The following is a 21,589-nucleotide window of genomic DNA, read 5'->3' on the forward strand; positions in this document are numbered from 1 at the left end:
TAATAACGTTAGAGCCGTGAGCATGGTAAGCAAGGTATAAATTATGTTGTTTTTTTTGTGATGTTTAGGCTACACAACTTATATTTAACCAATTTGTGTTTTTGAAATATGGAACAAAAGCATATTTGCAGAAAATTTAGTGTTTTCAGAATGAACATCGAACATGCACGTGGAACATGATCGCTAAACTATATATTCTCATATTAGCCAATCATCGGCCATATCTGTGGAGCACCGCCCCCAGTATATTGTATAAGGGTCAAGAAGTAAACAAAGCAGTAGTGGTCTAGTAGATCACCTGGTGGATCCTAGTATATTGTTGAATAGCAGTGTGAGAAATGAGCATTTACATAACGTATTGCATGGATATACAACGTAACAGTTTTAGATTATCATTTTATTCGAATGTGATCAGCTGATTCCGAGACCCGGCTAGGAATGATGGCAGGTTATTTAAGTGATGCCTCTTCTGACAGTGAGTTGAATGGAAGAAATAAAGAGGATGCCAGCCACAACAGTCTGTCCACTATTCCAGACCATCTGATCTCCCGTGCTAAAGAGATCCGCTCCCTTTTATTGCATCACAATGAATTTCTACTTATTCCGAAATCTATATCTCTGTTTGGGAATCTACTGACACTTGATCTAAGCAATAACCATTTGACTGATTTACCAAAAGAACTGATAACTCTGAGGAATCTACGGAAACTTGTAGTTAAGAGTAATGGGCTGACCTGTTCGTCTATTCCTAAAGACTTTGGACTACTGTCATCATTGGAAGAGCTGAATTTTAGTGGGAATATGTTTGAAGTCTTTCCCCCACAGTTCACAGAACTCTCTAGGCTTAAATGTCTTTACCTTGGAGGAAATTGTATCTCAGAAATGCCAAATTCCATTAAAAATCTTCAGAGGTTAGTGAATTATTCAATGCCTTTTTTAAGTACAGTATTTGTCAATTACAAGTTCGTAAAGAAGAATGATATGCAGTTGTCAATCCTCCAGAGAATTAACGAAGCGGAACAATAAACTTTGTTTTTGAAACATTCAATATGTTTCAATTTTTTAAAGAAACGTTTAGTTTATCATCTACATAAATAATATATCTATGCAACTACATTGAATTGGAGTTCTTTTTATTCATATTTCAGATTGGAAGTCCTGTACTTGGGTGGAAATCGATTGACAGAGGTTCCAGCAGAAATCGGACAGTTATATTATCTCATATCACTGGTCCTTTGTGATAACCAAATTCAAAGCATTCCACCAACCTTGATTCATCTACGGAATTTACAGTCACTCAGTCTCCATAACAACCAAATTTCTACCCTCCCTCCTGAAATTGTGAGACTTAACCTTTCTGAACTTAGTCTTAGAAACAACCCCCTTGTAAATAAGTTTGTTCAAGATATGACTTACGAGCCCCCTACCTTATTGGAACTTTCGGGCAGAGTGGTCAAAATTGAAAAAGTCAAGTACAGCAAGGAAGACCTTCCAAGCAATTTACGAAAGTACCTCAGTTCAGCTCAGAGATGTGTCAACTCAAAGTGTAAAGGTAACTTTTTCTCCATGTTTCATATTTGAAGGCAATTTTTTTTCCAGTATTGTAAAGATTTTTTAGTCACTGGAATATTTTTTACTAAATTTATGCAAGTTTGACAATGACAGTTTTTTCTTTCAGGTGTGTATTTTACCTCAAGGGTTGAACATGTGAAGTTTGTAGACTTTTGTGGGAAGTATCGACTGCCCCTGCTCCAGTATCTCTGCTCCCCTCAATGTAGGACAACTCCTGCAGTGTATCATAGCAGCAGTGACACAGAGACAGATGAGGATGAAGCCATGGCCAATGCTAGGTTACGGCGAGTGCTTCTGGGGTAAATGAACTCTCAATGTAAAGGCATTCTCCAGATACTACAACCATGTTAATGAGAAACACTTGTAAAACATTGGTGGAGGCAAACAAACTGAGCCCAGATAGCTAAGGGTAATCGCATTGGACATCATCTGAATGACACGTACAACAACTCAAGGTGTCACCAGAATCAGACTGTGAAAGACTTCCATCTCAAAATCAAATCTCTTTTACATTTGTAGCCCAGCTGTTAGCTTGTCAGAATGTACTAATTAGAAAAGCCTAAATAAGTTAAGTGTAAAGGTCAGTATTTGCTGATATAAAATGCTTAATTCTGAACGAATATTATTTGCTGCAAGTCTGTTTTCAAGCGCGTTCAGAATGTATCGTTCTAAATAAGTGAGTACCTACTTGATTTGAAGTCTTCCGGTTTTAGAATAGAATAGAAATTGTACTTAGTTTACACATTAGAAACACACATGTTCACAACTATGTATAAATCAAGATATGAATGGTATCCAACTGTGCTATAACAAAGTAATCAGACTGTAGAATGTAATATTGGCAATATAAATATGGTGCTGGTGAAATGATTTATATAAATTCAAAATTAACGGTAAATACAACAATAGACATGCTAATCATTTGTGACATCATTTACATAATAATGTTAGAGGTTGTTGAAGAAGTTAAAAGAAAACAAGTTTTTTTCTCCAAGATTTTTCTTTTACATGTATTTATCAGAAAATCTAATAACTTCTGATTTACAATAATTGTTATTTTTCAACTACAGTAAACTTGTTTGTTTGCTCAATGTGCTCCTGATTTTACCACCGCATACAGTTCATGTTCAAGTCTTGTATCCTGAAATGATGCGCAAGTTCCTAGCACTGCTATTTAGGTAGGGTGTTTATTTAGTTTATTTAAGTCAATCTTGTATCATATCTGAGTGTTTTCTTTTTATTCCCCATTGTTTAGAGTTATTTTTTTCCAAGTAGCCACTATATATCTAGTCAATTGTCAACTTTTCTACCTCGATCAACAAATGTATAAAATAAAACTATTAGACGGGTATAGCGGCTGTATCGCGTAATTATCACAGTTTAAGTTATCATGATGGTAATTACATAAACATACATTATAGTCATGAACTAAACTGTAAGTTGTTGAAATCTGCTATAGTGTTGCATTGATAAGTTGTGATTTTGCCTATTCATAATGCTATAAAATTTAGTGAACTCTGTGATGAAAATAAAGTACTAATCTGTAGTACATATATGTGAAAAAATGTTTACAATGAAATTGACATTTTATTGAAAGTCATGCAGAAGGACATGTATCTCAAGTGGAATTTTTTTAATTTTATTTTTATGTTAGTTTTTTTTAACACATGGGGCATGATTTTATAACAATGTACAATGCAAATTAAAATGAAAATTAATATGAGATTTTTTTAACATATTAAATACATACATTACAAGTTTATCTGACTTGTTGTTGTGTATCAGTCTTAAATGGACTCACTTGACACTTGCACAATCCCATCCTTAAGGTAAAGGAACTAAGCAGTGAAGCATGAAGATACATGGACATGTTTGTTTATGCTGTGGGAACTCCTTCTACCTAAGCATTCAGCAATAATTGCGCTTACCTGAAGTTATTATAAAACGAATACATTTAACATGTTAATTAAAACTGATAATTCAGCAGATTCAGTGCTCTTGCCCTGCAATACTCTACAATTATGAAAAACACTACCGGTATATATTAATATGGTTTTTATTAGTGATGCATGATCAATGGTTCTACATGTATTTACAACAATATGAAACATAAACAACAGTCTTGGTCTCATAAAATGTCAATCATCTTCCATATCACTGCCTTTATTGGATCCCTCACTGTGATCCCCACCCCCTTCTTGAGATGCCCCTCCCCCTTCCTCTTCACTGTCACTTTCCACAATCCTGGCCGCCTTCTTCTTTGGACCTTTCTCTTCTTCAGAATCCTAAAATAAATATTGAAAATTGCCTAGTTTATTCTTAGGTCTTTACAGGAATTTTTTTTTGGTCAATATTAATGTACAGGGTACTTCATAAAATAACCTGAAACATTTAACCATTAAACACAATTTGCATTCACTTAAATTATAATCACATTAAATTTCAATAATCAAATATTTTTAAGTATCCATTATTCTAATTCATTTCATGGTAGAAAAAAAATAATTATGATAAATGTGTTGTGCAAGAATTTCTTATAGTTTGCAATGCTATTAAGTAAATATATTGATCATTCATGTCATAAAGACAAAACACATTTTAAATTTGGAATATGAAAATTCTTTAGATGTGCCATAAATGTTCTTTTAAAAAGAAACCATGACAATGTTCCAAGTGGTTACATAATATTGGGTCATGTTCTAGAATTTTACACTTGATTTTCTCCATTAAATCACTCAATAACCCGATACCCAGACATTTAAAATATTTCCATGCGTTTGTCCCAGATTGTAAACTCAATCTCAGGAATCTAGTTCCAAAATCTGCTCTGCATGTAATTTATAGAAACTACATGTACATTTCATGTACATTATTTAAATACAGTGCAAGAATACTTTTATTTCTTCATAACTTGGAACCTTGTTATTATTGTTATACTACATGTAGTACATAAAAGTACCAAAACCATTCATATTTACCCAGATTTACAAACAAAGTATACATGTACCAGTATATGAACTGTATACATAAATACATTTGACATAAAACGTCCCTTAGTTAGATGATCCAAGAATTATACAAGGAATATGCAGATATGCAGATAATTTTTGACCTATATTCAAGACAAGTCCTGTTTGCTTAAGATATCTTCTCTATAGCTTTGGTATAAAAATTCTTGTATTAATGTACAGTTTACATCACAGTAGCTCTCTATTAAGTGAGACCTGCGATATCATTATTTAGATCCAGGCACTCACAGTACATGTAATGTACATCTTTATTATTTTTATTACAAAATAAGAGTCTATTTAATAAACTTCATTTTTTAATAAAACTGGAAAACCTTTATACTTTCAAATCAGGTTCTATCTACTTTGTTATTCTTTCTATAAAATTTATAAAACAGACAGAAAAGGAAGAATAGATTACAATAATTTAATAGACTAGTTCAAAACCCATGTGAGGCCACATTATGTAAAGAAACAACAACGATTTATATAACCATTTACAGTAAGTAGTTCATACAGAGTTCACAGGACAGACTTGTTTTATATATATTCAGGTTCATTTGTTCGTTCAAAAAAAAAAATGAGATAAATAGAAAGTGGCCTTGTCAATAAATGTATATAAGAGTACCATACCTCATGAAAATTGGTAATTTTAAAAGGGGGTGAGGAGTTTGATTGATATAATGTAAATAACTTGTTTCCTTATTGTATATTTACCCTCAGATCTCCTAGCCCTGTAGAATAGGTGGACTATTGACAGATCTTGGTAAAATCAAGCTTCTATAAGTACATGTAGCAGTCTTGTACAAGAGCTAGGTCACAGCGAACAGATACACATTAAATAGTTTCTAGCTGCTGTGAGCAAGTGCTGGTACAAGTACAAACAATGATTAGTCTATTAAGCATGATAAGCTGGGAACTGCCTTTGTACTTTGTACTTTGAGGTTGTGCATGTCTGACTTATTAGATCTAACCTATCCTGAGACTTTGAGGGCCAGATGGATGGCGGCAGTATGTCGAAGTCAAAACAACATACTGTACAAGAATTCAGCATTGCTCATAAATAAATGTTAGTATACCTTTGAACAAACCAATGTTGCTTTCGAAAAAGTTGGTAAACAATAAGAGTTGTGGATTAAATATTTGTTGTAACTGAATTAATCTACCCCCTTCCTCCACTCTATTAATACATTAAAAAAATAAAATACATGTATTCAAAAAAGTTTAAGGAATGCTTCAATCATGAGCGATTGATATTTAAGGGGTAGCTAAACAGAGCAAGATTAACTTTTTGGTGATTTATGAAATGTGAAATCTCTACAACTACATGTAGGGTTTTCTATATGGCTTTAACTATAACTAAGAGACACTTTTGAATCTCATTATTCTACTTATGATGCAACGCATAAACCCATATTAATGCATGGTAATGAACTTGATTTGGGACAGGAGAGACATACATGTAGGTTAAATTAGGTGGTATGGGACACATTGAGATATTGAATGGATGAAAGGTCATCATATTAATAATGAAATTACACTTTTAATATTTTCAATTGTACAATAATGGCATTTAAAAACAGCCGACAAAATGTAATTTTAAAATTTTTACAAAGATGAAAAGTAAAAGTGCCAACAGGTTTGAGCTAATGACTTGCTGATCATAAGTTGTGGTTTTAAACTTTTGTGCTATGCTTTTTGATATTAAGATTTGCATAAAGCTGATTTAAATTTAATCATTTATTTCAAAAGAAATTACATCATATATAAAATGTGTCATACCTTCTTAACTCACAACAGAAACATAAAATACAAATCTAAATGTTTTTAAAATGACAATCAATTCAATATTATCTATACACATTTAGTGACACAAATGAAGCTTTGTGAAGTAAAAACATGTTCCAGATTGATAACTCTACTTTCCATTTGGTCTTCATACCAACTACCTGGTAATCAATATACATTTCTTCTTTTTTAATGAAATGGTATTTTAAAGAGAGAAAAGTGGATTTCTCAAGACTGAACACTTTTAAAGTCTCAACAGAAATAAGGTTTCAGCTAGGGGATGTGCTTTAGGACATGACAGATTTTCTGAATCAGTTTCCAACAAACCGAATCATTTATCAGTATATTGTACATGTACCTTTGGATATAAAGGAAAACCAACTTTGTTTTGTTTTTTAAAAATATTGTAGATTTATCATACACCAAGACCCGTGAAAGATTCACTTTTAAATGCCTTTTTGATTTCAACAAGAAACAAGTTGCTCAGATTTAAAGCATATTCTCTGTTAAACAGTTATTGAAGTATACAAGATTTATATTCAAATGCCATTAGTTAAAAAGATTTAACTACCAGTAGTCTCTCCCTATCTACAAGAACTGTGGGAGTAAACATGACATGTGCGTGTTATACTGTTCAGATAAATCCTTCTCCGTTTCTATTTAGAGAGAACATCTGTGACATATCAATATCATAAGGCAGTATCTAAAATTAAAGTAACTTATCATTCTTTGGACATCAGGTGATTTGTTCATCAGAACAGGATTTATTTCAACTACTAAAGTAATTTTAAATTGCAGCATAATTTCAAATTGAAACATAAGGATACTATGTGAATTAATATTGCCAATCAACAACTTTAATCTTCGATATATCATATTATGATTCTTTAGTGTCTACATGTACCCAACCAACTAGAAAAAACATGCCTTTTAAAAACAAAAGGCCCTGGGGCCACATCGCTCACCTGAGCAAAAAAGCCTTTACTCTGATCAAATCAGCATGGCAGTTTCAAAATCAAAACATCTTTACAACTAAGCAGGGTTTGACATTAAGGCCGTCCAACCGACTTTGTCTAGTAAACGATAGGTCTGGTAAGGGTAAATGTCTGTGTACTAGCCTGACTGGTCGTGTGAAAAAAAAATAATTGTGCACATAATTTTCTAAAATAAAATAAAGCACTTTTTTTCTGACAGACTTGAATTTTAGTTCAAACTTGAATTTACACTATCTGATGATGCATCCACACAAATCTAAGCTTTTCTGGCCAAATAGTTTTTAAGAAGAAGATTTTTAAAGATTTTTACCTATGTAAAAATCCATCCCAAATTGTGGCCCCACCCTACCCCTGTACCATGATTTGAACAAACTTGAATCTACACTACCTGAGGATGCTTCCATACAAGCTTTTTATATTCTGGCCAAATAGTTTTTGAGAAGAAGACTTTTTAAAAATACTGACAAATTTTTAATAATTCTAAATTATCTCCCCTTTAAAGAGGGTGTGGCCCTTCATTTGAATAAACTTAAATCCCCTTCACCTAGTGATGCTTTGTGCAAAGTTTGGTTGGAATCTGCCCAGTGGTTCTGGAGAAGATGAAAATGTGAAAAGTTTACGACAACGACGACAGACAACGGACAAATTTTGATCAGAAAAGCTCACTTGATCTTTCAGCTCAGGTGAGCAAATGATTCCCCATTTCTTATTTGTATGAACATTTACTATTCATTTCATTTATTGATAGTTTGAAAGTACTGAATTTAAAAATGCTTTTTTACACCACAATAAAGGAAAAGCATTGTCCTAAAATAAGGTCACAATGAATTCAAATTAGAATTTATGTACCCATACTTATGTTTACCAGATATCATTAGCACATATGAAAGTACTTGATTTTTTTATCTTCCAACCACTCCTTGCATTGACCAAATAAAAGGCTAGGTAGTGCAAAGAAACAAAGTTCAGATACTGAATATACATGTACTGGTACATAGCCTTGATGCAGTGTAGGTGCCATTCAAAAGATTTTTACTAATGTATATAGCATTGTTTATTTTTAAGCCACTGGCTCTTTTTTTTCCTCAAGTGCATTGATAAGCCATTAATTGTTAAAAATATATCATAAATAGTCCATGGCTCAACTAAACCTAATATTGAGACAAGAACCAGTTCCACCGTAAGTTTTTTTACTGACAAATTTTGATTACTGGTATCTTGTATAAAGTTACCGGTAAATACGATCCAACAGAAACTAGAGGTACTGTGAGCAAGCTCACAATTGATACCCCCCGCTAAGATAAAAATCATAATGCGTATATTTTTCCAATTATAGAAAATATTGGATGAATCTATTCCACCGTCTATTTTCTTTAAATAACAACTGCTCTATTCTTTTAAAACTGTTGGTCATAAGCAATATTTGTGTGCAGTAAGAACATTCAATGCTTCTCCATAAGAAGGATAATGACCAGACACGAATTTTGCACCTTTTCTGCCAGTGACCTTGACCTTGCCCAAATGACCTTGGGTCAAGGTCATGACACACCTTTGGTCCTTAGCAATATTTTTGTTAAGTAAGAACATTCAATGCTTCTCCATAAGAAAGATAATGACCGAACACGAATTTTGCACTATTTTTCCCAACGACCTTGACCTTGCCCGAATGACCTTGGGTCAAGGTAATGACACACCCTTAGGTCATAAGCAATCTTTGTGTGAAGTACGAACTTCCAATGTTTCTCCATAAGAAAGGTATGGGCCGGACACAAATTTTGCACTTTTTCTGCCAGTGACCTTGACCTTGCCCGAATGACCTTGGGTCAAGGCCTTGACACACCCTTAGGTCATAAGCAATCTTTGTATAAAGTAAGAACTTCCAATGTTTCTCAATAAGAAAGATATGGACCGGACACGAATTTTGTATTTTTTCTGCCAGTGACCTTGACCTTGCCCGAATGACCTTGGGTCAAGGTCATGACACACCCTTAGGTCATAAGCAATCTTTGTGTGAAGTACGAACTTCCAATGTTTCTCCATACGAAAGATATGGACTGGACACGAATTTTTGTATTCTTTCTGCCAGTGACCTTGACCTTGCCCGAATGACCTTGGGTCAAGGTCATGACACACCCTTAGGTCATAAGCAATCTTTGTGTGAAGTAAGAACTTCCAATGTTTCTCAATAAGAAAGATATGGACCGGACACGAATTTTGTATTTTTTCTGCCAGTGACCTTGACCTTGCCCAAATGACCTTGGGTCAAGGTCATGACACACCCTTAGGTGATAAGCAACCTTTGAGTGAAGTACGAACTTCCAATGTTTCTCCATAAGAAAGATATGGACCGGACACGATTGCACAGACAGACGGACGGACAGACGGACGGACAGACTGACGGACAGACGGACGGACGGACGGACGGACAGACGGACAAGGTGATTCCTATATACCCCCCCAAACTTTGTTTGCGGGGGGTATAATAAGCTAACACACAGCTATACCTGAGCATATAAAAACTTGGCCTGTGTGATCTATGGAGGCAATCCTTCTAGCCACAACCACACTATTGCGCATAACTAATCAACTTATGACAATCAATAACCGAGTCAGTTTTATAAATTAAATTTAGAAGTTTGCACTCCATGACTGGTGTCACAGTTGCATTTTGGTAAAAATTGTTATCATAATAACATTAATAATAGCACCTTAGAAGAAGCATGATGTGACCTGTGAGTTTTCCATACAAAGAAATGTAGAGGTAATTAAAAGTATTCAGTCAAGCAACCAAGTTAGCACTGGAGGAAGAGGGAAACAGCAATTAGCTTATTGGAATGAAATTCAGAGAAGAGCAATCACTGAAGGAAATACACTGCATAAGTACAAGTTGATCTTTCTGTCAACATAGGTAATTCCTATTAGTTTATTGGAAAAGAATTTCAAGAGGAAACTATAAAGGAAATACACTGCATAGTTACAAGTTGATGTAACTGTTAGCATAGGTAATCCCTTTTAGTGATTAACCAATGCACACTAATGTTTAGTTTACTAAATACACATAGAGATTGGATACGAATGTCATAATCTTAAATTATGTTTAATGGTCAAATAAGAAAATTCCTTAAAAATTCGTGTGCGATAATTAAAGTACAACAAATTTGCAGGATCTTACTATTAACTGTGTGCCGAGACATATTTTACTCACTATGTACAAACTTTGGATTAAATGCAAACAAGTGAAAAGCTGTCAATGTGACAGCAAACCCAGTTTTCATTTATGTGAACTGTATCCATAATCCATGTCAACCCATATCCAGTGAAATGGAGTACCCTATATGCAATATTTTGCCAAAAAATGACTAAGTTCAAAAGCTGTTTTTTTTTTTTTATAAATTATCGGAAATCAAAATCCTAGCACTATGCACACCTCTGATATATGTACAATTGATCTGCAAAAGAACAACTTCCTATCTTGAGAACTGTAAGGGGAGTTATCTGTACAATGAGGGTACCCTATATGCAATATTTTGCCAAAAAATGACTAAGTTCAAAAGCTGGTATTTTTTTCATAAATTACCGGAAATCAAAATCCTAGCACTATGCACACCTCTGATATATGTAAAATTAATCTGCAAAAGAAAAACTTCCTATCTTGAGAACTGAAGGGGGAGTTATCTGTACAATGAGGGTACCCTATATGCAATATTTTGCCAAAAAGTGACTAAGTTCAAAAGCTGGTATTTTTTTCAAAAATAATCAGAAATCAAAATCCTAGCAATATGCACACCTCTGATATATGTACAATTAATCTGCAAAAGAACAACTTCCTATGTTGAAAACTTTAGGAGGAGTTATCAGTACAATGAGGGTACCCTATATGCAATATTTTTCCCAACAAGAGGCCCATGGGCCACATCGCTCACCTGAGGAACAAGAGGTATGATAAAATCAGCTCAATGGAGTCATAATACAAACTATCTGGACAATGTACAATAATTCATGTAAATCCTGTATAAATAAAATCCATTTTCCCCTGGATATTCTTATGTTTATAATCATTAGTCCCTTTTCTAACAGGATGATTTTATAGTCATATCATATGTTGAGTATTGCAGATCTAAAAAAGATCCCGAACAATAGTTTATATATGGGATATAAACATACATCAAACTCTGAACCTTCTCGTGAGGCCAAAGAATTGTCCTGGGGCCAAAGTCTTAACAATTATAAAGAATCATCTGGCTGATTAGTTTCTGAGAAGATTTTTAAAGATTTACCCTAAATATTCTTTGTTAAACTTTGACCCCCCCCCCCCCATTGTGGCCCAACCCTACCCCTGGGGATCATTATTTTCACAACTTTGAATCTAGACTACCTGAGGATGCTTTCACACAAGTTTCAGCTTTCCTGGCTGATTAGTTTCTGAGAAGAAGATTTTTAAAGAATAACTCTGTTTATTCCTATGTAAAACATCGACCTCCCATTGTGGCCCAAACCTACCCCCAGGGGTCATGATTTTCACAAATTTGAATCTACACTACCTGAGTATGCTTCCACACAAGTTTTAGCTTTCCTGGCTAATTAGTTTCTGAGAAGAAGATTTACTGTATATAATCATATGTTAAACTTCGATCCCCCATTGTGGCCCAAACCTACCCCCAGGGGTCATGATTTTCACAATTTTGAATCGACACTACCTGAGGATGCTTCCACACAAGTTCCAGCTTTGCCGGCGAATTAGTTTCTGAGAAGAAGATTTTTAAAGATTTACTGTATATATTCCTATGTTAAACTTCGATCCCCCATTGTGGCCCCACCCTACCCCCGGGGGTCATGATTTTCACAACTTTAAAATTTACACTACCTGAGGATGCATCCACACAAGTGTCAGCTTTCCTGTCTGATTATTTTCTGAGAAGAAGATTTTTAAAGATTTACTGTATATATTCCTATTTAAAACGTCGATCCCCTATTGTGGCCCCTTCCTACCCTCGGGGGTCATGATTTTCACAAATTTGAATCTTCACTACCTAAGGATGCATCTACACAAGTGTCAGCTTTCCTGGCTGATTAGTTTCTGAGAAGAAGATTTCTTAAGAGTTACTCTATATATTCATGTTAAACTTCGACCCCCCCCATTGTGGTCCCATCCTCAGGTGAGCTAAAAAGGTTATAAGTGGGTTTCTGGAAGAACAGATTTTGAAAATTTTCGTAATAAATATTGACAATTTTTTATACTTTTTTAATCTTAGCTTTTAAGATCTGTGTACAAACATAGAATTGTGAGCAAATCTCTGTATCTTGCTTATAATTTGAAGCTTAACACTCAAATATGGTTAGTAAATAGAAATTGTAAACAACATGCACTACATGTATAACAAATAAAGAAAACAATTTATTTTTTCGAAATGAATCATATATATATACATGGATATACCTACATATTTCCGTAAGCGATATCAAACTCTATTTAAACTGAATAAACTAGAGAAAATGCCGAGCATCTCAACAAAACCTATTGCATTAATCTACCATTACGCAAAAGATAATGCCGAATTACCGATAGAATGAATTGTATTTCAGTACCCCTACATCAGACTTTGCTTAATATGCGCAGGTAAACAGTTAACGTAACTGTTTGATTTACCGAAGTCTCTGATTGATTTGATACGAAAAATCACGAAATACAGACGACAGTTTCCAGGTTACAAAGCATAAATAATGAAAACGAAACGAAAATCAGAACAAGCTAACACCAACGTCATGTGTGAAAACTGTCAACGCATTGAAATATTTAGCCTCAATTTACTTCACAAAATCGGCACCAATATATTTTTCATGTTTCAAAACTTCCCTTCATACGCGAACTGTTGCACAACAAGCAAATTCATCATAGTCAGATCGACCCTTTTTCGTATAATGTCATGGCTGCTTTAAACAAAGAACCTCGTTTTAGAAGTATGGAATACGAGTCTTGGTAAAATGGGTATGCAAACCTGGGCCGTGGCAAAATAAATGCCAGGGCAGATCGGCAATCGTCAATTCCAAATACGCATTATTTTGCAGCAATATCTACAGCGAATACAAATATACTAGTCCATCAAATATCCTGAAATTTTAATGAGATTGGCAGATTAATAACTGCCAATCTTTTATTTTGCCCAGGCCAAGCCTTGCCTACCCATTTTACCGGATACCGAGCCCGATTGAAATACGCTTTTCCTTTATTATTATTTTCGTAATAACTTCGATTTGAAACAAAATTACCCCTTAATTTTTGCAATTTATATTTTCCTTCCCATAAGGATAATTTATGCTAAACTACGTTGAATTTGCCTCGGTAGTTCTTGAGAAGAAGATTTTTAAAAATGCACCCCCCTGTTTCTACAGTTTCAAGGTTTTCTCCGCTTTGAATACAGATCGGACTTTAATTTTTGCAATTTATATTCGCCCTCCCATAAGGATGCTTTGTGCCAAATTTGGTTAAAAATGGATAAGCAGTTTTAGAGAAGAAGTTCAAAATGTAAAAAGTTTACAGACGGACAGACGGACAGACGGACGGACGGACGGACAGACGGACGACGGACAAAATGTGATCAGAATAGCTCACTTGAGCTTTCAGCTCAGGTGAGCTAAAAATGACTTAGTTTAAAAGCTGGTATTTTTTTCATAAATTATTGGAAATCAAAATCCTAGCAATATGCACACCTCTGATATATGTACAATTAATCTGCAAAAGAACAACTTCCTATCTTGAGAACTGTAGGAGGAGTTATCCGTACAATGAGGGTACCCTTTTGGCAGCCGCCCGCCCCTCGATTTTCACCATTTTAATAACCGGATTTCTCCGTTGGAAAACCCGGTTAAAAATTATCACAAAAAACACCCCTAGCAGATTTTAAAATCTTGTTTCAATTTTTTAGACATTTAAAAAGTAGTATTTTAATAAAAGTTTGGCATTCATGTTTTTATATTCTTGCGATTTGTTGCAAAAAAGCAGAATTGCAGAATGATGTACTTGCGTAAAATAAATAATCTATACAGTATCTGATCCATTATTTTGTTCTATTGTGCGCTGTGCTGTATATGGTAACCATTGGTAACTGTTACACCTACCTCATCACTACCACCTCTCTTAGCCTTCATCAGTCGCCCAGACTTCTCTCCATCTGAATATGAGTCATCACTGTCAGATGAATAAATCGTCAACCGATCAGCTGAAAAAAATGTCAAAATATACAGTCTATTAATTCATAAATCAATTACACAAAATCAGAACAAATGTGTGTTACACTGAAACCTAAAATGACGTGTTTTTGAAGACTATTTTCATTCGGTCAGAATTGAATAATTACTGGTAGGTGGTGTAAATGGTGTCAAAATTAATATGATAATTGGATTGAAGCTAAGAGTTTTATTCAGGTATTTTTGCTTTAAATTAATATACACATAAAAATAAAAATAAAATAATTTAAGTCAGGTTTTCTGCATTTCTCTTTCTTCCATTTTGTATCTGTACTACTCTACATTGGTTGATTTGGATCTCATCTTTATAACTGAGACTTACCCCGTTTCTGTTTGTACTCCTTCTTCAAATCATTCAGCGACACTCCGCCTTCATCATCATCCTCTCCATCTTCCAGGTAGCGAGCATTGAGGCCACGATGCAGACTTCTCTCTTTCATCCTCCGCCTGGTACTTTCCCTTCGAATGGAGGCTCGTAATTTTTCTTCTTCTTTCTACAATTCAATATATTGTTTTATTATACTACATGTACAAAGGGAGAAAACTTTTCTTAGAATAAGCAGATTTCTAAATAAATAAATATTCTAGTCCATTTACCTTTTTAACAAGTTTGAACTTTATATAATAATGTAATTTTGTATGTAATTACATTGGTTTCATGTTTTATTATTACCGGTATATCAAAATAACCGAAATATCAGTTTAACTGCTATCAGTTTAAGTATATACTCTGTTTTGTTGTTGAAAAATGGTATAGGACCAACCTTACTTTGAGAACTACATTTTAGTAATCTGAGATAATGATCTTAAACCAAAAGTATATTGTTTTAACAAAAAGTGTGCATAGGTATTGGACATTTTTGAAACAAAAAATTGAAAAATACGATAAATATATAGAAAATATATGGGCCAGCTATAATCCATCGGCAAAATATCAGACGACAGGTAGCCAACTGCCTCCTAAAACTCCTCTTTTAATAATTTTTATATGACATAAACTCATGAAAATATAATATTTTGAATGTTTTGGTAATAGGTTTTAGCTGTTTATATTTCGATATAATTGTTTATTAGAAAGATATACTGATTTAAACTGGAAACACTTTACAATAGGGACCGCGAGATTTCGATAGATTTCGATCGGTTGCCAATCTCTGTTATTTATGTCTCTGCTTTAATATATCCTTCAAAATGAGCAAAAATCAAAAAAGTGACCAGTATTTAAGATCTTCACCTTAATCATTTCACTTCTATGAGCATCAGGGTCACGACCTGAGATTGGAAGGACCTTGACTTTTTGTGCTTTAGTTGATCTGTCTGCTAAAGACAATGTCATCTTTCTGTGCGTAGCGGATTCTGTTGAATGAGGTCTACAAACAAAAAGAAAAAAGAATTGTTTTTGTTAATATGTACAGACAAAAAAAATACAACTTTTTTCAAAACTGAATGCATAAATAAGGAAGAAATAATAAACATTGGAAATAAACAACTCCTATGAAAAATTTACTAAAAAGATAAAGACATAATCATTTTAGAAAATCTACAACATTACGTCACTCTACAGATCTTGTCCAACCTACTACATGTACCAGTAATTGGGAATGTATAGATTTTTGTAAGCTACTGATGCTAGGTTTAACTGTATACTTCACTAACTTTGTCTTGTATCTCTCATTAAAAAATCATTGTTAGGACATATAACATGAATATATTGTAAGGATAATTAATTAAATATGTTATTAGGTAAAAGTAAAATACCATACATTTGAATAACATCAATTTTAGTGTCTTTCATCAAATCTTTGATGATCAAAGTAATTCTATTGAAGTTTAACAAGAGGATTTAAATTTTTTGGAATATCATAACAAAAAGCTGCTGGTTAAGTTACCTGAATGCTAGTTTTGTTTTGAATATGCTCTGTCCTTGGAGACCGGTTCCCTGTCTGACAAACAAGTGGTTGAAGTCGCCCTGTATCGGCATGGTGTGCACATCAAAGATTTCATTTCCCAGGTGAAGAGACATGCTGTTATTAACAATAATCAACAATCAATCAACACTAACATGAAACAAAGAGCAACTTATAATATAGAAATGGTCTTCATATCAAATCATATTTTAAATAAGTGGAATTAACAATTTGATAAGCTTTGACTAGTAAGGGAATCAGACCTGCCATCTGACCAGCGGACAACACGGGCATTGCTCTCTCTGATGGGTTTACCAAGCTCATCAGTGGCTTCTGTTCCATCTTCGTTGTTTTTCTTTCTCCAGCGAATTGTGTTTTCTACCTGTAAAAATACAATACAATGATAATTTTTTTAGTTTAAAACATATTCTCCTGGGGGTAAGTAAAACTAGCACATATAGCATTCCTAAAATGATACAAATTTAAGAGGTTCTTAATAAAACTACTAATACTAAAGCAAGGTTAAAAATGATTGTTTTTAGAACAAACCTTTAATTTAAGCCGAGCTCTTCCTTCTTCATCTAACACTTCATCTTCATCGATTTCATCTTCATAGGTCTGATTATCATAAGGCCTAAAAGAAAAGTTATTTCATTTCAATTTACATAAATGCAAACACAAATAATTTCTTCAGTAATATAAAGTGGATTCCAATCCATTGTGACAGATGCCTCACCATATGAAACTAAAAACAAGTAATCAGGAGTTATTTCCCTTACCTTGTTTCCACGCTAAGAAAGTTTGGCAGTTTCACATAGTGCAGAATTTTTCCGAGGTTTGTCATGATGCGAGGAATTTCAACCTCAATTCTTGTTTCTGGCACTTCCTCTTCTACCTGTTCTTCATCATCATCAATTATAGGAGCCTGGAGAACGCAACAAAAACCAGATTCTTTAAAATATATGAATACTCGTAAATGTCAACAAAGAACAATCACTATTTCCTTTTTGATATATCCTTCCAAAAGTGTTGTGTTAATAATAAATTAACTATATTAGATTTCCCTAAATTTTTGGCATGGTTCCGAATATTGATTCTAATTTGATTTTAAGACAATTGTATACATATCTCGAACACTGATAGCTCGAATACAATGGATATGCTGATGTGATTTGTAAGTCTCAACCACTTATTTCTAATGCATTTTATCCTCTACATCTTGAATACTCAGATATCTCGAAATTTTTAAACAGTCCCTTCTAGTTCAGTTAAGTTTCACTGTACTTTGACAAGCATTATTTTACAAGTTAATGCATTTCATAATTTCACAGATATATTTCTTTCAGCAAAAATATCCAACAAAATGAACTTGGACCACGTGAAACAGGTGAGAGTGTACAGTATTAATAAGCAGTGATAGATAACCTGTCTCTCCCTATCAGAGCCTCCTCCTTCATCATCTTCAGCATCAGACTTCCTTGTCTTGGCCTCCTCATCTGAGCTAATGTCATCGGCATCTCCAAATAAATCACCAACTGTAGCTGTAAAAAAGTGACAGACAGGTACAGTCATATAGCATGTAATACTGAAAATCAAACTGAAGAAAAAGAGGAGAGCAAGGTCACCACTCTTTGCAATTAGAACTGACCATTGACATCATTATCTGAATCTGATCCTGATCCTTCCTTTTTCTTCTTCTTCTTCTTTTTACCAATGTCTGACCCACTGTCACTTCCTGAATGCTGAGCTGTAATTGCATTATTTTAATAAATAATTTATCAAATTTATGCTCTGTTTTCTTTTTCTTCAAAAGTGTTGTTATCATGAGTTTCAGCTACTCAATATTAATGACATTTACCTACATGGCCGTTTTTAAAACTGGTCTTTTTAAAAAATGTACATGTTCATAATCATTCAAACGGGAATAAAAATCATCAGTTTTAATACCTGGGCTCCCACTTCGTGACCTGCTTCTGGACCTGCTTCTTGCTGGACTGCCAGACCTGCTCCTTGCAGGTGATCCAGACCCACTCCTTGCAGGACTTCCTGATCTACTCCTAGCAGGACTTCCTGATCTGCTCCTTGGACTTCCTGATCTGCTTCTAGGACTTCCTGATCTACTCCTAGGACTTCCTGATCTGCTTCTTGCTGGTGAGCCAGATCGACTCCTAGGAGGAGAGCCTGATCCACTTCTTGCGGGAGATCCAGACCTACTTCTTGCAGGTGAACCTGAACCACTTCTAGCAGGTGAACCTGAACCACTTCTAGCAGGTGAACCTGAACCACTTCTAGCAGGTGATCCTGAACCACTTCTTACTGGAGAACCTGACCTACTTCTAGGACTTCCAGACCCACTCCTTGCCGGTGAACCAGATCCACTTCTTTGGCTCCCTGACCTAACAAATCATCACATTCATGAATTTTAAAATCAAAAAACATAAAAGTCACTTATTTCATGTTAGAGTTACTTTCTAATTTTAATAATCATGATGGTTTTCTTCATTTCCGTTATATACAGAAAATTATACCCCTGGTATTGTCGAATGATTTAAAATGAATTAACATCAAACAGGAACACCATAAAGCTTATTTTTTAAGATTTTTTGGTATTCAAAGTAATAGCGAAGAATGCACACACTCATTTAGAATAGTGTTCATGATTAAGCATTTTTTTTAGCATCAATTAAAAAAGTGTGTTTCGATACCATGCATAATATGCCTTGACTCTAGACCATCAGTCGGCCAATGCCTGCATTGACTCTAGATCAGCAATCGTCCGATGCCTGCATTGGCTAAGTAGATCATCGGTCGTCCAATGCCTGCATTGACTCTTGATAATTAGTCATCCAATGCCTGCATTGACTTTTGATCATCAGTCAACCAATGCCTGCCTTGGCTTAGTAGATCATCAGTCATCCAATGCCTGCATTGACTCTTGATCATTAGTCGTCCAATGCCTGCATTGACTCTTGATCATCAGTCGTCCAATGCCTGCATTGACTCTTGATCATAATGCCTGCATTGGCTTATAGATCGTATAATGCCGCCATTCTGTCCACATGAGGTCGTTCAAATCAGACATTGACAAATTAAAAGTAACATTGTGATATGTGTTATTTTCTTCTGAACCAATCAATATTGTTTTGAAGGAGTATATTTTGTAACTGGTGACAAACTGAAAATGACAATATCAAATGAAAATATTGGATACGAGAAGGGTTTTATACATTATTTTATTTTGATCATTATCATTCAAAATGTCATAAGAAAAACAACGATTGTTTAAACTCACTCATCTTAATCAATTTCAAAAACTTAACTTTTATTACAAATGATACTTATTTGACGATGAATAGTATTAATATTTGCCCTTATTATATTTCAAGTTTGTATCATAATGTTTGTAAACATTTCGCAAGAAACATTTCAAAACGACCATAATTGTTTAAGTAAATAAAAAAATAATAATGGAGACAAATAAAAAGTAGTTAGAACTGCATTATATTTGATATTGCATTAGGTACCTGTGAGATGTGGGAGATCCAACTGGAGTAGCTGACTGGGACCTTTCTGGAGATCCAGAGTGATGACTGGTGGGTGATCCAGACCCTGCCCCTGGGCTGTTTGGAGGAGACCCACTGTGGGCTGGACTCCCTGACCCAGCAGGACTTCCAACTGGACTCTCTGAATGATGACTTCCATTTCCACTTGCTGGGGATCCGTGACTCTCTATCAAGCATAAGAGCATATAATATCAAACTTTATCTAGTGAGTAACATGGATAAACCTTGTCCAAATGACTTATTACCCATTACATTGGCTTCCTAGATCTGGATATTGTGTGCTATGTTTGGTACAAATCTTATCTTTAGAAATCCAACAAAGAATTGTCTATAGAGGAGTACAATTAAATATTTCTCAGTTTGTATACTATATAGTATATACATTCTTGGTTAACAGGATAAACAATTTCAAAGAAAGAAAAATTAATAAGACATAAATTAGCGATTTCCTAATACTGGGGAATCAGTAATATTTGTGGAGGCCAATTTTCATGGATTGCTGAAATTTTATAGGTTTTCGTGTCTTTTCTTATACCTACAAAAGGAAACATAACTTCAAAATCTAATGTATTAATTCATGGAAGTTGTTAATTCGTGATTGACGGATACCCATGAATTCAACCACAATTGAGCCACAATGAAATCTAATGATCCCACAGTATATACATGTAGTATGTGGCATTGTTGAGTCACACAAATCAGCAGTTTAAATAATTTATGGACCAGGAGTTTTTGTTACATTTGGCATTTTTATAGAATTTATTCATAAAGTTGCTGATTGTTGTCATGGGCAATGGAAGTTAATGTAAATATAAATAAGTAATAACTGTATAAAAAAGGACAAACAATATCCAGTGCCCGTGATTCCTGTGCACAAATAGTATCTGTTTTTGTTTATATTTGATTTTCTTGAAAAATGTGCAAAACAAACTTTCACAATGAATAAATTAAGGCATCTTGTTTATTTCTTTCAATATATCCATGTCAAACTTAAATAAAATATTCAACATGTTTAAGCTTTGCGGCAAAATTCGAATTAGTTTGAATTTCCTCTACAAGCAACAATAATGTTCGCCATTTCATGTCACTGTATGAAGTGTGCAATCAAAGAAGCCCAATTTTTAAAATAAAATATTTAATTTAACAGACAAACGCAGTAAATAAGTTCTCATAACGCTTATTTGACAAACCTTCGTCGCTTTCTGCCCCACTACCGAAAATATCTCCCGGATCCGCCATTTTTTAATAATATTAACTCATACTTAAAAAATTCGATTCACATAGTTCTGATATTTGTATCGGAATTAGATTTGAAATGAACTAATGATAAGATGAATATCAAACATTCTAATGAATTTCTCATGCTGTAACTTTTACTTATTTTGTCTCATTTCGAATACGCGGAACGATAATTTTTTCCACCTGACCGGGGGGGGGGGGGGGGGGGGGGGGGGGGGTCAAGGCCTATTTCCAATCACTTTTTACTATATAGTTTGAAATATACAGGAGGG

The 21,589-nt window shown here is 34.2% G+C and overlaps 2 protein-coding genes across 2 annotated transcripts; one reads left to right on the plus strand and one right to left on the minus strand.

Annotated features, from left to right (window-relative positions):
* The first annotated feature begins 221 nt into the window (after window positions 1–221).
* On the plus strand, window positions 222–3,332 carry LOC105321230 (leucine-rich repeat-containing protein 58). Its single transcript, XM_066075787.1, has 3 exons — window positions 222–911; window positions 1,149–1,552; window positions 1,679–3,332. The coding sequence occupies exons 1-3, from the start codon at window positions 439–441 to the stop codon at window positions 1,873–1,875; spliced, it is 1,074 nt and encodes a 357-aa protein (XP_065931859.1). The 5' UTR covers window positions 222–438; the 3' UTR covers window positions 1,876–3,332.
* LOC105321231 (RNA polymerase-associated protein LEO1) lies at window positions 2,642–21,367 on the minus strand. Its single transcript, XM_011419487.4, has 13 exons — window positions 21,269–21,367; window positions 20,040–20,244; window positions 18,463–18,911; window positions 18,164–18,262; window positions 17,941–18,056; window positions 17,295–17,440; window positions 17,065–17,149; window positions 16,779–16,897; window positions 16,498–16,632; window positions 15,843–15,978; window positions 14,931–15,102; window positions 14,480–14,580; window positions 2,642–3,857 (listed from the first exon to the last, which is right to left on the minus strand). The coding sequence occupies exons 1-13, from the start codon at window positions 21,315–21,317 to the stop codon at window positions 3,711–3,713; spliced, it is 1,959 nt and encodes a 652-aa protein (XP_011417789.3). The 5' UTR covers window positions 21,318–21,367; the 3' UTR covers window positions 2,642–3,710.
* Between the last annotated feature and the right edge of the window lie 222 nt (window positions 21,368–21,589).

Source organism: Magallana gigas, chromosome 2 (assembly GCF_963853765.1).
Source record: "Magallana gigas chromosome 2, xbMagGiga1.1, whole genome shotgun sequence".
Classification (NCBI taxonomy): Eukaryota; Metazoa; Mollusca; class Bivalvia; order Ostreida; family Ostreidae; genus Magallana; species Magallana gigas.

Excerpts from the sequence above, each read along its gene's own strand:
- LOC105321231 (XM_011419487.4), bottom strand. The coding sequence starts at position 21,317 with ATGGCGGATCCGGGAGATATTTTCGGTAGTGGGGCAGAAAGCGACGAA. Across the intron at positions 16,633-16,778 it reads GTCCGCTGGTCAGATGGCAG|CATGTCTCTTCACCTGGGAA; the intron begins GTCTGATTCCCT and ends TGTTAATAACAG. Across the intron at positions 15,103-15,842 it reads ATAGAAGTGAAATGATTAAG|AAAGAAGAAGAAAAATTACG; the intron begins GTGAAGATCTTA and ends ATTGAATTGTAG.
- LOC105321230 (XM_066075787.1), top strand. The coding sequence starts at position 439 with ATGATGGCAGGTTATTTAAGTGATGCCTCTTCTGACAGTGAGTTGAAT. Across the intron at positions 912-1,148 it reads TCCATTAAAAATCTTCAGAG|ATTGGAAGTCCTGTACTTGG; the intron begins GTTAGTGAATTA and ends TTCATATTTCAG. Across the intron at positions 1,553-1,678 it reads TGTCAACTCAAAGTGTAAAG|GTGTGTATTTTACCTCAAGG; the intron begins GTAACTTTTTCT and ends TTTTTCTTTCAG.